Source organism: Salvia hispanica, chromosome 3 (assembly GCF_029641045.1).
Source record: "Salvia hispanica isolate PSC_SH4W2 chromosome 3, Shi_PSC_v1, whole genome shotgun sequence".
NCBI classification, from domain to species: domain Eukaryota; kingdom Viridiplantae; phylum Streptophyta; class Magnoliopsida; order Lamiales; family Lamiaceae; genus Salvia; species Salvia hispanica.
Genome location: NC_142694.1, coordinates 32,414,741 through 32,430,230, shown reverse-complemented (window position 1 = coordinate 32,430,230; position 15,490 = coordinate 32,414,741). Strand labels below are relative to the sequence as shown.

General features: G+C 33.6%; 2 protein-coding genes and 1 long non-coding RNA gene across 9 annotated transcripts; 1 reads left to right on the top strand and 2 right to left on the bottom strand.

Moving 5' to 3' along the window:
* Nucleotides 1-224: 224 nt before the first annotated feature.
* On the bottom strand, nt 225-1,965 carry LOC148930586 (uncharacterized). The gene is made up of 2 exons (XM_089066536.1): nt 813-1,965; nt 225-262 (listed from the first exon to the last, which is right to left on the bottom strand). The coding sequence occupies exons 1-2, from the start codon at nt 1,963-1,965 to the stop codon at nt 225-227; spliced, it is 1,191 nt and encodes a 396-aa protein (XP_088922662.1).
* A 4,853-nt stretch (nt 1,966-6,818) lies between these two features.
* On the bottom strand, nt 6,819-7,870 carry LOC148930585 (uncharacterized). The gene is made up of 2 exons (XR_016136315.1): nt 7,675-7,870; nt 6,819-7,040 (listed from the first exon to the last, which is right to left on the bottom strand). It is a non-coding gene; the product is annotated as an uncharacterized LOC148930585 (long non-coding RNA).
* Nucleotides 7,871-10,566: 2,696 nt separating this feature from the next.
* LOC125216967 (uncharacterized) lies at nt 10,567-12,663 on the top strand. Of its 7 annotated transcripts, XM_048118764.2 has the most exons (4): nt 10,567-10,815; nt 10,911-10,978; nt 11,068-11,178; nt 11,394-12,663. In XM_048118764.2, exon 4 carries the CDS (start codon nt 11,447-11,449, stop codon nt 12,434-12,436), a length of 990 nt encoding a protein of 329 aa, XP_047974721.1. In that variant the 5' UTR covers nt 10,567-10,815; nt 10,911-10,978; nt 11,068-11,178; nt 11,394-11,446; the 3' UTR covers nt 12,437-12,663. The 7 variants fall into 7 exon arrangements, with proteins under 7 accessions (XP_047974721.1, XP_047974725.1, XP_047974722.1 ...); XM_048118768.2 differs by lacking the exon at nt 11,068-11,178; XM_048118765.2 differs by having other exon boundaries at nt 10,567-10,978; nt 11,068-11,172.
* The last annotated feature ends 2,827 nt before the right edge of the window (nt 12,664-15,490 follow it).

The window sequence follows — 15,490 nt, the reverse complement described above, 5'->3', positions numbered from 1 at the left end:
CATTAGATCTAAAGGATTGTCTGTGACTTTTTGCCAAAACGCAAGATTCACAAGTAATGTCTTTAAAATGAGAAAACTTTGGAAAAAGCAATTTTAAATAACCCGAGGATGGATGCCCCAATCTGCGGTGCCACAGCCAAGCTTCCCGATTTGCAGATCCGTGAGCAAGCATCGCGGTGCCACCTTGTTGAGCAATCTCATCCACATAATAGAGGCCTTGACGCTCAGTGCCACGCCCAATGATCCTCCTCGTCCTGATATCCTGTAATACACAGAAGTTTGGATGCATCAGTAATGTACAGTTTAATTCTTTCGTCACATGGCTAATAGACATGAGTTTATGGGACAGTTTGGGCACATAGAGACAATTTGTGAGTTTCAAGGTAGGAGAAATTTCAATGGTTCCACTCCCACCCACAACAGTTAATTCTCCATCGGCAGTTTGTATATGGCTTTTGGTTGCTCCATCAAATTCAGAAAAATCATTCTTATCATAAGACATCGTACAGTGGCTCCACAATAAAAAATCCACCCACTCTCCTTTGGATCAATTTTATTTTGAGCAACACAAGAAATTCCAATATGTTCTAAGGGTGCAAAACGATTAGGGCTAAAAAAGGATTTTTCAGAAAGTTTTGGGGCCCTGATCTGAATTTCCCTATTATGAGGTCTTAATTGCACATGCTTAGAATTAAGAGGACTAAAATGAGAACAATTCATGCTATGGGGTCTAATTTCAGTATCATAAACATTTGAGGGTCCAATTTGTAAATTAAATAGGGGATTAGGATTGAAAAATCCTAATCCGGTACCTCCAACAGAAGCTCCGCCTCCTTTCCTCTTTGCAAATGCTGCCTCTCCGATTCCACCCCCTTCGCCGGCCCTGCCGCCTCCGCCCGGCTGCTGGACGGCTTCTCCCGTCCTCCCACGAGCGACGGCGATCTCCCGATTGCCTCCCCCTTGCGGGAACAACCCGTTGCCGTCCTCGATTCCAACCGCTAATCGAGCTTTGGCCTTTTGGTTTTCATCCCACCATTCCGGAAATCCGACGAGGAGAAAGCATGTCTCTCTGGTATGTTTATTCTTCCCACAATGTGAGCACCACAATCTGGATTTGTCGGTTTTGAAACCTCCTCTGCGGTTGGGCGGTTGAGTGGCGGTCCGTTGCGACGGTGGTTGATTTGGGTGTTGTTGTTGTTGATTCCTGACCGTGAACCCCAGTCCCACTTGACCCGATGATGAGTCGTCGTTAGCCGCGTCGGATGGAGAATTCGAGTTTGCTGTCGGCGGCATGATTTTGAGCCGTGTAGCCTCTCGTTTTATTCGTCCGTACGCGGTTTCGGCTGAGGGTAGTGGATCTTCTTTGAGGATGTCGCGCCGGATCCCATCATATCGTTCGTTCAATCCTGTGAGGAACTTGAACAAGCGTCTCGTTCCTATATACGTCCGGAATTGGCCGACTCCTTTGTCGTAGCAATCAATTGGGCGATTCTCATATCGATCTATCTCTATCCAGATCCCATGGAGACGACGCCAGTAAGTTTCGAGTCCCTGTTCTCCTTGAACTATCTTACTTGCTCTTTCCTCCAAATCGTACAACAGGTAAGGATCGGCGGTGCTTGCAAACGTGACAGATAGACTCTCCCATAGCGCCTGTGTAGTCTGGTGGTGCGCGAAGTCGACAACAATATCAGTTTCGATATTGTCGATTATCCATGAGAACACGATCATGTCAGTTTCTTCCCATTCGGTGTAGCCCTTCGCCCCCGGTTCTGGCGGCGCTGGTATGCCCGTGAGATGCCGGAGTGCTCTCTTGCCTCCAATTGCTATTCTCATCAACTTCTGCCACAGGGTGTAATTGGATCCATTGAGTTTGACAGCCAGAGTAACATTCTTACTCATCCTCAATCGTGACTCATCGTCGGTGTTGTTTGGTTTCTCCTTGTTGTCTTCTTGATCTGCCATGGCCGAGATTTTGGTATTCTCAGGCTATGATGATTTTGTTCTGAGCCTTTGCTCTGATACCATGTTGAAAGTATATGTTTTTATTCATTCAACTTGTTCTAACTATGAAGAATTACACGCCCCTTAAGTAGGCAGAGAAATACAATTTACATGGAAAAGATTTACCCTAATGCAACTAGGAAAGTATCAATTACAATAATTATATGATTCTCAAGAATATCTTCCCTTCCTTGTAGCCGATTTCTTTCCAACACATTGTCTTCATCGTCAAAAGAGCTTCGTGTGGGAATCTATGCCAGTCAATGGACTTTGATCAATTATAAATTTCAACGAGGCATTTAATTTTGTGAAATTAAATGATATAGTGTCGATCTACGTTCGGAGTAGATGACCGTGGTATATTCATTTTCTCAAATCCGATTCCTGGTGAGTGAGAAATAATGGTTTAAAGTTGTGCAAAATTGCAAACTTAATGAGCTATGAGAGAAGCTTAGGGAATAATTAAGAGAGTTAATTATCCCACGTCTTATTAAACTAGTATTTAATAAGAAGGATTATTAAATGTAATAATTATAGTGGACTAAAATGGGCTGTAAGAGCGCACACGCGCGCCGCCCGCCCCGCAGCGAGCCTCGTGCCCGTAGGCTTGGTGCTTGGGCCTGGTTGTGGGCTTGGCCCAAGGCTAGTGGGTCTAGTTCTTTTTAGACCACCACCGTTTCCATGTCAGCGAGCTAATCGGGATGACACCTCGTCTGTATGACGCGGTAAGCCAACGTGGCTGACATCAAAATCTTTTAACACTGTGTTGAAAAGTTTAGAGTTTGTTCAATATACGAATTTGCATTCTATCACTACCCTAAACTTATCACTCTTGTGTTGATAAACCCATGTCTTTGTATTGATATTTGAATTTAAATGTTGTATTGATATAATTATGTTTTTGTGTTGATAATTTTAATACACAGAATTGAAAGTTATTAGTTATTACTGTAAATTAGTTAGCACACTAACGCAACCTATAGATAGAATTATAGATAGAATGAACCAATTTAAGTAATTATTGTACTTGCTAACCTAATCTATTTAAAAAATGATAACAGTCGGGCTTCGATTTTTCAGGAGCCTACAGAAAATTTAGCCCAACATCAAATCTTAAAAAAATTATAGCTAATTGATTTACTTACTCGGATGTTTGTGACTTCAGCACGTGCGCGTTGTCTCAAATCGGGTACCCAACCAAAAAATCCGATACCCAATTTAGAAAATTTGTTAATGTGCTATTACACGAGGGGTGTTTAAATGGTTCCTCGGTTCTCAATGTTAATATTCTTAATATCTTGTTCCACATCGACTTGGTAACGAACTTAGTTCATGTATAAAAGTGTGGATAATCCTCCCCCTTATAATGTCTTTTAAGGGGTGAGTGACCCATTTGTAATATGGAATCAGAGCTGACCCAAGTCGATGATGGATTTTATCTCTTTATCTCTTCTCTTACCTACCCACGTGATGGAAGTCCGATGTGTCATTCCGGCCCACACGTGAGGGAGAGTGTTAAAATTCTTAATATCTTGTCTCACATCGACTTGGTAACGATCCTAGCTCACCTATAAAAGTGTGGATAACACTGCCCCTTATAAGACCTTTTAAGGGGTGAGTGACCCATTTCTAATACTCGATTAACCGGAATTGAAATTGGAATTGGAATTGGAACCGGCCGGTTAATTGAGGAATCAGTAAACCGGTTTCGGTAGTGGTTCCAACTTTTGATATAAAACTGGTTTCGGTTCCTAACCGGAAACCGGATTACAATTAAATTTTATTTATTTATAATTCAATATACTAATAAATCTAACTTAATTGAATTAATATAAAATAATTTGAAATATTGAGTGATTTTAAACATGATTATTTTAGGGAGGGATTAACTATTTCCAATGGATATCCATCTTGAAAAAATTGAGTATCCCATCCCAAAAAAATTGCTAAATATTTTACCCCGTCTCCAAATTAATGATAGAATAAATAAATATTTGGAAACGAATAATAACATTACAACAAAAAAACAAAAGGAATTACGCAAGTGTGCCGTTATGCAATGGGCATTTATTTTGTGATTGGTTTGAAATGATTAATTTACATATTTTTCTAAGTAATTGTGACCAAATTTTGGAATCTTGGTTTACACATCAATCCAATCATTGACGAATGTTCCTTCTCAACAAAGAATGGATAATAGAATGACGATATCAAGTTTGTTTTGTAACTTTAGAATGTGAATGTGGCTATCTCTAATTGATTGGCAATAAGTTCGAGTTTGAAATAATTCGATTTATTGGCCGATAATACGCAACATATTTCCATCTATATTTTGACTAAAACTATAGTGTCATTATATAATACTCCTACTCCAGTATTTATTTATCATGTAAACGTGCTTAACCCTAAGAAGACTTTAGGCGTAAATATACACAAAATATTTTAGCTCCCAAAAATAAAATACTACTACTATCATTTAATTATGTAAAACAAATTCTTTCTATGTACAGATGAGTTTCTATATATACATTTAATTACAATAGCAATATTTCACATTGGAAGGCCCCCAAATAAACATTTTATAACAAGAATCAAGAGGCCAAAGAAGACATTTCACAGTTTTCACATCTATTTCTTTTGAAATTAAAACAAAAAATAAGCTGACTTATAGAAATGAATTAATAATCCTTAAAATAAACTAATTTAGCATATTTTTTCTTAAAATTCGTGCTTAAAAGAAATTATTCTTCAAAGAGACTGATGGAGTATAATGCTAAGCAATAAGCATTTCTTTGGGAAATAAAATTTAATAATATGAGGTTTAGTTTAGTGAGTCAAAAGTGAAAAGAGAACAATATAATTATATAGAGAATAAAATAGATAACCGAAGGGAATAAAAAGAATAAAGCAATAAAGAATAAATGTATTAAACTTTTTTTTATCAAAAATGAAACAATTCAATTATGGTGGAAAAAAATTACAGATAAATGAGTAATTTTAACATAAAATTACCAAAACATGAAGTAGAGCTTAGCTACGAGCACGTAATTTCTTGGTTTTGACATGAAGTAACAAAGCTATCAAACTCCCCAAAACACACAAACAACCACCCCAAATCAAAAAGGTTGTTTGTAGCATCTCCCTCCTACACAAATCTCTTGGCAATCAATTCTCCCTTTCTTGTAGAGCAATGCTGCAGAATCCCCAAACAAAAATGAACCAATTGGTATATTCGACCCCAAAATATTGTGATCAACTCCAAAATTGATAGCGTTGAAATTGAAAAATAATTTATAATTAGATAGGTATTTTCTTACTTTTACTAGCCTATATAAATGGCTGTATTTTTGTAATCACCAATTAATAAAAATGTAGTCCATAGTGAAATTTTCTCTTTTCCTTCTTCACTCTCTCTATCGACAGCTTTTCCCAATTTTACATTTTCTTCATCCTCCATTGATGGAGGTTTCTTCATCCAATTTCTTCTACATTTTCAACAGATAGTCCCAAACAACTCCTTAGTTGTTGACATGGATATTGAGGTTATTACACCACTATACAACTGTCGTGCTGATGTAAACCCCCCCCCCCCCCCCCCCCCGATCGTTGATATTTTCTGGATCGATCTTATAACGACATGATATGCACAAAATCAATTTTACCATAATAACAATCAATTTTAATAGCACGAAAATCCCAACCTTAATAATTTTTTATCTTCTTATCCACAAACTTGTTCAATTATTTAATTAACACTAAAGTTCAAATTTTGTCGTTTACATTTGTTAAAAAAAAACTTTTTGGTCTTTTACATTAAATTTGTTACTTTCGGTCTCAACAATATGTTTTGCTTCAAAGTTAACCTTTTCATTAAATTTAACGGTCAAACATGATTTGACCAGTTTGACCAAATTATAGACTTAATTATGAAAATAATTAGTCATGTTAACCTAATTAATTTAATATTAAAACTTATAAAATACTTTTTACCTATAATAAAAATTACTAGTAACTTACAATCCATAAATATTTTATAAAAATTAAATTAATTTTATAAAACATTTTATCTATATTTTTTTACGTATAATAAAAATTAAATTTGTGAATATTATAAATTTTAATTCAATTTATTTTAGGTAATTTTTTTTTTACAATTTAATATTTTTTATTATATGTATTAAAATATACTTCCTCCGTCCATATTAGGAGTCATATTTGCTGTGGGCATGAGTTTTAAAAAATATAAGGAAAAGTATGTTGAATAAGTTAGTGGACTATGAGTCACACTTATATATATTAGTTTTATAATAAAATATGAGTGAAATAAGTTGGTAGAGTGTGACGCCTACTTACCATTTATAAGTGAAATATGACTCTTATTGTGGGATGGAGGTAATATTATGACTATTAATATATTGTGATATAGGTAAAAATATTTTATAAATTTTAATGTTGAATTAGTTAGCTTAATTTTAATTATATGTATATAATTAAGTCACTAATTTAATTAAATCATGTTTGACCGTTATTTTTAACGAAAAATGTTAACTTTGGAATAAGACATATTGTTTGGGACCAAAATGCATCAAACTTAATGTAAATGACTAAAAACATTTTTAGAGCAATGTAAAAGATTAAATTTGGATTTTAGTCTTTAATTAAAAGAATTATCTACTTAAGTTTGTAGTTTTCAATAGCTACACTTTTCTTTTTTAATTTGAAGTATATGTGTTGATCAGTATTGAGACCATGAACATATTACATGTTACACGCCAACCCTTATGACTTATGCACTTGCTATAAATAAATTCAAATTTCCAAAAGCACACATATTATATAATTTCAAAAATCAACATTTATCAAGTACATATTTCAAAACATTCTGAAAGTAGTGGGACCCTCTCACCACTCTATATATAACACATTTATCTACATGCATAAATGATGAGGAGGAGAAGGTTGCCAAAACGCGTCAGCCGCCGACCCTTATAATAACTGTAACTCACATCAACCCACACATCATTGGTATCTTATTCCTGAAAAATATTAGTGGTTTATATGAGCCACAACTCAGTGTCTATTAACCTTACCTTTAATTCCACAGCTCAAAAATCAAACATGTTCTTTAACCAATATATATAACAATAATCAACAAATATTAAAATTAAATCCATATACATATGCATATGCCACTCTGTTCAGTTTATTATTCTGTGATAGTTCAAGCCTGGTATCTGCCCGGGATTTTCAATATGCCAATATGATTTGACCCGAAGGTCCCACTATGATTTGACCCGTAGGTCTCACTTTGAATTGACCCGCAGTACCAATATGATTTGACCCGAAGGTCCCACTATGATTGACCCGAAGGTCCCAATATATCCACTATGATTTCAGATCCAAGACATGACTATCACAGATCCTCTTTAATCAAATGATTCAACTAATTCCAATACCAAATGCAAAACATATCTATTGCACCAATCACATATCCATATCAATTTAATATACTATTAATATATTTATTGCACCAAGCATACATCCCCATCATCACAATTAAATATATATCATATCAGTATCACATCGTATAATCCAATTATTCACTTCACTTTAACACATAGCAATTAATCATATATCACATGTAAAATTAAAAGTGTAATTTTTACACACCTGATTATAACAAGATGACAACGAATAATCAAACACCCAAATTCCCTTTCTTCATCAGCAACTTTGTATAGCCGGAGGAATCAGACGCTATTTTTCATTCTTTTTTTTTTCAACCCTTAATTTTATTTCTTCCTAACTCCTCTGTTCTCCCCCCTTCTCAATTACAACTCCAGTCATATATTTGTAAAAATAAAAGAGTCGGCTTAACCGATTAGCCTCTTTATCAATTTATTTAATAGATATACATGTTGTACATGAGCTAAATCACTTACACGTATTTAAAGTTTGGCCAAATGTCATGCCACCAACAATTCTCTATTAATAGTCCATGTACACACATATATTTATTTAATGTAAATAATCTTAGTCTATCTATCTAAAAAGCATGCACATATCTAAATTTATATATCTATAAATATATTAGTACGTACATAATAGTAGTACTATATTATCTCATGTACATATATACACACGTTATTACACATGCGCACACACATTAAATTATTAATTTATTTAGTATTTATAATACTTATACACATGTATTTTATATATAAATATATAAAATATATCTTCTTTTTTTTTTCGTTGCGCAGTTATACAAATAAATGGAATGATAAACAAAACCATATCAATATGCAAAATGATGTATGTTTCGAGTTGGGGATGTCACAATTCTTCCCCCCTTTAAGAATTTTGTCCGTAAAATTCATTTTTCTCTCTGTTTGTTTACTCAATGAAATCATTAACCCGTAAGCAGATATGGATAGTTCTTTCTCATCGTTTCTTCAGTTTCCCAAGTCACTTCTTCGCCCCCGTGATTTTTCCAAATAACTTTAATATTGGACAACTCTTCTTTGCACTTGATTGACCTGATGCTTCACTATATTGACAGGCTCTTCTATATAACTCAAATTATCGGAAATCTGTATATCAGGATTTTTCAGAATATGTGAAGGATCAGATCGATAACGTCGAAGCATGCTGACGTGGAAAATATTATGAATCTGCTCTAACTCTAGAGGCAGTGTTAACCTGTACGCTAATGGTCCAACTCTTTCGACAATATCATACGACCCAATATAAAGAGGACTCAACTTACCTTTTTGCCTGAATCGCATGATTCCTTTCTGAGGTGAAACTCACAAAAATAATTTATCAAGACTGAGATAGTAAATCGCGGATCTCGGTCAATATATAAGATACTAGAATACCATATAAGCGTTCCTGCAGATAATGATGCCAAATCTTCAAAACAAAATAATGCCGCTAATAACAGATTTTGAACAGAATAAGAAACTTCATGTACTTGCGATTGTTACGACGCATAAGAAATAAACTTTCCATTAAGTCAAAAGATAACCAAATCCATGTTTCAGCGCATCATTATAATTAACATAATATCTTGTACCCGCAGAGATAACCAAAATAGGTGACATATTCAACCGATGCTTCCACTCATTAAAACTCTTTTGATATGCTTCACTCCATATAAAAGAAGAATTCTGTCGTACTAACTTCATTATCAATTGAATAATAGTCGAGAAAAATTTCCAGTTGAAAACCAGTTCAATCTTTTGTAGATCCACTTCTATTCCAAAACCTGACACCACGTGTCCCAACAATACCATATGATCTAGCTAGACACCACGTGTCCCAACAATACCAAATTTGGAAAATGCATATTTTTTAGGGCAGACTATAAAGGAAATAGTGCATATTTTTGTAAGACGGAGGGAGTAATAATAATAAAGTAGATAAAAAGTGAAAAATTAAAAGTTGAAGTGTTGGCTCGGTTATGACCGATAACCGATCGATTCTAACCGAATCGGTTAGTTAAGTTTCCGAACTAGAGATCAGGTCGATTTCAGTTAGTTTTTTATCCAATTTTTAGGATTGGTTAACCGACAAAACCAACCGTTTACCCACCTACAGATGTACCCAAATTTTTAATCAAATCGGAGCATATTATATTATTAAATTTTATTATTAAGACGACATTGTGTTCAATTGTTTTGGCAATCTATATTATATCTGTCCACCAAAATCTAAAATACGTTTTACTGTTTCAGGCTATCAGCCAGTTATTTTTTTTTTTCACTTTTAATAAGTTGATCAACTCGTTGTATTAGTATTCGATTATAAAATTAATATATTAAGGTAAGACATAGTAGTATTTATGCTTTTCATCAATTTCTTCTACAAAATAGAATATAAGAGGAGGGTTATATTGTTAACTCAATGTTTAATTGCTATCTACAATTCAATAATAGCCATTAGATATTTAAATTAAAGGCTTAGAGATCATCAATTACAAAATGTCAATACGATCAACAAAAAAGGTCAATAAGATTATATGATCAATTCCAATAAAAATCAATAGGAGTATTAATGTCAAGTTAGCTATAACTAACTTTTAAAAGAAATCCCAAAACTTTAAATTCATATAACATATATCAAATTAAAGATAATTTTATATGGATTTCAACGATATACTACATGCATATATTTCTACGTCAAAATTTGAAAAAAAATTGATTTTTTTTAAAATTTTCGTATTTTTGACGAACAGATTTATGTCAATACACCTTACATAATATGTCAATATTATGCTTGTAAAATGTAAATATGAAATTGTGTTGACATTATTATGTTTTCGTGTTGATGTATTTCATACACTGTATTGACATTGCATTTCTAAACCTTAAATTTGATAGTTGTTATTATCTTTTTAATATTAAAAAATGAAAAATGAAATTACAATTATAAATTATAGACCACAAGATTTCTAAAATTTTATAGTATCAAATTAGTTGTAGTTAGCAACTAAGGGATGAGTTAGTAATATTTTAAAGTACGGGAGTAGTAATTGATTTTGGACAAAATTATATTTTGTGGGAAAAAGTGAAACCAAAAAAAAGCCAGCCTACGGCCTGCCTCACTTCCTCTTCCCCTTTGAAACTAATCCCCAATTCCATCTGCAATTATTTAGGTTTAGGGTTTGTTGAATTCGTGTATTCTCAAATCTGAATCCTAATTTATCATGACTGCCCGTTTGGCTTCCTCCGCCGCGCGTCGTTGTGTTCGATCTATCAATTTCTTTTCACGGCGGGGTATTGGATCCGGAACTCAATTCCTCCAAAGGTTCAATTTTTTTTCAAAAAAATAGGAAATTGATGTAGTACTATACTCTAACTTGGTTGTATTTGCTTAAATTTGCTTGTGACTTATGGTTGGAGGCGGAGGATCATAACAGAATCATCAGTTTAGAGAAGAGCATTATGCGTAATGTGATGAACTTGGGCAGGTTTGTTTGATTTTTTCCTTCAAAAAAATAGGAAATTGATTGATGTAGTGTGTTTAAATTTATTTGTGAATTTTGGTGGATCATAATAGAATCATCAGTCTCAAGGAGAGCATTAGTCTCAAGGAGAGCATTGTGGACATGGAGTTGGATAATAAGCTAATCTTGGGCCCCCCCGCCTATAACCAACCTTCTAAGTAGTAGTAATTGCTTTAGCTTTCTCAATCATAAACTCAATTCTTCACTATTTACTATAATAGCATTTAGATTGTTCACTCTTTGTTTTTGTATTATTGCCAAACTCATCATTTACTCATTTTTGAAAAAAAGTTTCCATTTTTTTTATTCCTTTTCCTCCATGCCAATATATATGAATGATCATCATTTTTGAAAAAAGTTTCCATTTTTTTGATTTTAGGTTTCCATCCTCCATGCCAATCTCCTCCTCCCTGCGACTGCTGTTACTGTAGCATGTACCCTCCCTTCGTCGAAGAGAGAAAATTCAATACGTCATGGTCTTCACGCCTACAACTTTTGAAGCCTAAGCCTAAGCTAGCAGACATTCTCCTGAGTTATCGTGATATACATGATCGTGAGTTTTTCACTTCATATTCCCTTGTAAACAATGGCGACCTCTCGCCCCAATATTACGTATATCCTCCATCTTTTCTGGCCGAACAAGGTTATCTCTTCACCGGGGCTACTTCTAATGGTGTGCTTCATTTTCACAATAAAGACTTGGGTAGTCATGCTCTTTGGAACCTATTAACGGGTGAGTATAAGATCCTTCCTAAGCACTTTGTCGACGAACTCTCTCCTTCTGTTTGTTTTGGATTTACAATGTGGTCTGACCATGAATCTCAAGATTGCAAACTGATGTATCTTGTAGACGTCATTTCTATAAGTGAACAAGGCGACTTAGATAGGTTTTATCATTTCGTATTGTATTCACTCAAAACTAATTCATGGAGGCTAATACCATTCACCGGCTTTGATTTGGTTGAAGTGTTTGACGGATATGGTTGCGTATCCGGGGGTTTTTACTGCGTAGCGTATCGAAAAGAGAGTGGCGAATGTATCCTTTCGTTTGACATTTCTACCGAAACCTTTTCCACTCTGCCCACCCCGAACGATTATAGCTACGACACTCGTTACGATTTTCTAGAGTATAAAGGATACTTGTGCATTATTGAGAACGAAGGCTACAATCTTCGTATGCCTCGGCTTTGGGTTTTGGGCGATGACGGGTTGTGGATGAGGGAGTCTTTTTTCGATACTATTGGTGTTGGGTGGCCGTTGTGGTCTTCGTATGATGGTAATCTGTTGTATTTTCCAAGCTTAGTTGATGATGCGCTAGTGGTGTTTGATTGTGCCACGGGAGTGCTGGTGGTGTATCATGAGGTCAAGTGCTCGTCTATGGTTCCGTTTTCGCAGAGTTTAACTCAGCTTAATAAGCTTTAAGATGTTGTGATAAAGAGGAGGATGAGTTTGCAAGTTGTAGGCCAGGAATTGAGCTAGTTTAAGGTAGGAATTCATGTTTATTTTAGATCAGTTCAGTTGTTGTGTTTGGAATTGTTTTTACTCTATTTATAGGAATTCACATAGAGATTTCTTTTACTAGTATAGTATTTAAGATGAGTCTGTGTTTGGATTTGTTTTGCAAATACGAATGTAATCTTATTTCATTCCGTGATTCTCTTGCATTCTTAATCATCAACAATTTTCATATTTTTGAACAAATTTCCATTTTTTTGGAATTTAGCAGTTAAAAGTGGAATTATTGTTTTCATATCTCATACATAATATTTTTTTATTTATATTTTTATTTTTTTTATTTTTTTTTATCATAAGTGAAAGTCGAGTGATGAGTTCCAAGCTCTCAAAGATGAACTGAAAAATTAAATTTTCTGGAAAAGCATACCTCGATTTTATTTGACTCTAGTTTTAGCTGCAAAACGGGCAATCAATTTAAGTAGTATTGCAATATTTACAAAGTTAAATAGTTTCTTTTAGGAATTAATAATACGCAATTACCATCAACCGATAAAGAAAAACCAACCGTTGAAGCCAATTTTGGATGCTGCCTACTAACCCGATTTTCGACGAAAATATGTGTGAGAAGCAGAATTTCTGATCATAAACTATTTACCAGGAGCGCCTATGCTTGCGTACCCGGGGTTTTATTATTGTGTAGCGCACCGAGAATGCAATGGCTACTGTATTTCGTGCGCTTGACACTTCTACTGAAACTGTGTCCACTCTACCCACACCCACCATTTATAGCTACGAGCCTCATTATGGTTTTCTAGACTTTGGGTTTTGAGTGATGATGGATCGTGGATTGACGAGACTTTCTTCAATATTAATACCCGATCCAAGAATTTATATTCGGGGGTACGAGTCATATGATAAATCATTATATAACATACCGAATAGGAATAGGGGTACATTTTAATATAAAATTAAAATTTTCTATATATATACATAATAGTAGTACTAAATAAAAAAAAATTTGGGGGGTCATTCGAACCCCCTTGTTACCACCTCCCTCCGCCACTGCCCTCGGGTGTCCACTGTGGTTTTAATTATATGTATATAATTAAGTCACTAATTTGATTAATCATGTTTGACCGTTATTTTAAACGCAAAATGTTTTTATTGAGAGACTAGTACCGAATCATGTTTTTATACACACAAAAGATTGTTAGGATATGATTATTAGAAAGGCACCATAAGTCCAAATATTTCATTTTCGACTCCCAACAATATTTTCATTTGCACGTCTTTAACTTGACTTTACATTTGAACACTAAAAAAGTAGGTTTTTAACGAGCTACAACTATAGAGAACCTTTGGGAGCATAGAGAGCTCTAGAGATGTATAAAGTGTTGGAATATATTGGAATTTTTAATCCTAACTCTAAAATCTAAATGTTTGGTCTTTGGTTAAATGTTTGGTTTTTGGGAGGCCATCAAGTTAATCGAGTTAAAAGTAACAATAAAAGGTACCTTTATACTTTTATTCTTGCGTATTATGTATTCGTAATATATGAACAAATATAAAAGTCAAAAATCTAAATTATATGGCATCATAAATTCAAAATTCAAAATATTTATGAAAAAAATCATAAAGTGATTCATGATCTCTCCAATAAATAAGAAGAAATATGCTCATATTCAGAGATGATAGGATATTTAATTGGGAGATTTGGAATATAATTGAAATTGGGTGATTAATGTGTTGAATTAACTGTCAAATAAGTCGGAAAATATTTGCATCTTGGTCCAACCGATTGTGTTCCAGGGTCATTGGAGTATGTTTTATCGAATACTTTTATTGTTTAGCCAATTCTAAACGTCTCTTTTTGATGTAAATTAGCAATAGGCATACTTTAATTTAGGCAAACATAATATCGTTATTATGGTACATAAGATTTTGGCTATAAATTAGGTGACTGCTTACCTCGTAAAAGGAAAATTAAATCAATTGTTTATTCAATCATTAATTTGGGATTTCCCCTTTTAAACTTTGTAATTTGTTTGCCCATTTTATTTAAGGTAGATTGGTGTGCAGTGTGCTCAACAGCTGCATCAAATTAATAGTAAAATCCACCTAACAAATGACAAATATCACCATTTAATTTACGTACCTTATTTGTCTTTGTGAATAAATGTGATTGCTCAGCATTATCTGCACCCAATTAGACTCACTTAAATAAGGCACTTTCTTATTTCTTTGAATAAAATTTGAAACATTATTTAAATATTGTAGGGAATGTTTCAAATTATTCTCCACCGCTTTTTTTTTTTTTATTTAATTGAACAAAGAACTTAACTTCAACAAGTTTATGTATATGTAATTTTAAATTGTTGAATTATATTAATGGTGGTAAATCTCGTATTATGCATTAGTTACTACTACTACTATAATTTAGATTTTCGAATATTTTCTTTAAAAAAAATCCAAATTGAGCCGAATCTGAATTTTGGGAAAAAAATTCCAAAAAATCTAACACAAACTTACTATTTAGATTTAATTTGATCCAATTATTCGAATTATGGATACTTTTGTTCACACTTAAATTTTCTACCACATTGAGCATAAACTAATAACAAAGAAATAAAAGGCATTGTATAAATTCCCATTTTTGCACTTCTTAGAAAAGCTTAAAAAGGGACTTTCTCACCCAATTCAAATATTCCGTTTCACATGCCAAATAGTCAAATAGATTCTAGTAGTAATGAGACAAATTCAATTCATAGGATCCTACTACTAAAACATACTATTAATAAAAGTGTAAAGAGGAATGAATATTATCAATTGATACGCCGGTGTCCAATGAATTGCTAGAACGCAAATTTTCATAAATCCAAATGACATAAACTTTGATGAGTAAAAGATTAAAGAGTAATAAGTAGTATGAATTGCTAGAACGCAAATTTTCATAAATGCAAATGATATAAACTTTGATGAAAATTATAATTTCAAAAGATATAAACAATAAGATGATGTACG

What these genes read in the sequence shown, in the direction of transcription:
- LOC125216967 (XM_048118770.2), top strand. Translation starts at nt 11,447, where the DNA reads ATGTACCCTCCCTTCGTCGAAGAGAGAAAATTCAATACGTCATGGTCT.
- LOC148930586 (XM_089066536.1), bottom strand. Translation starts at nt 1,965, where the DNA reads ATGGCAGATCAAGAAGACAACAAGGAGAAACCAAACAACACCGACGAT. An exon ending in AGGCGGAGCTTCTGTTGGAG is followed by an intron (nt 263 to 812) that starts GTACCGGATTAG and finishes TGTGTATTACAG; the next exon opens with GATATCAGGACGAGGAGGAT.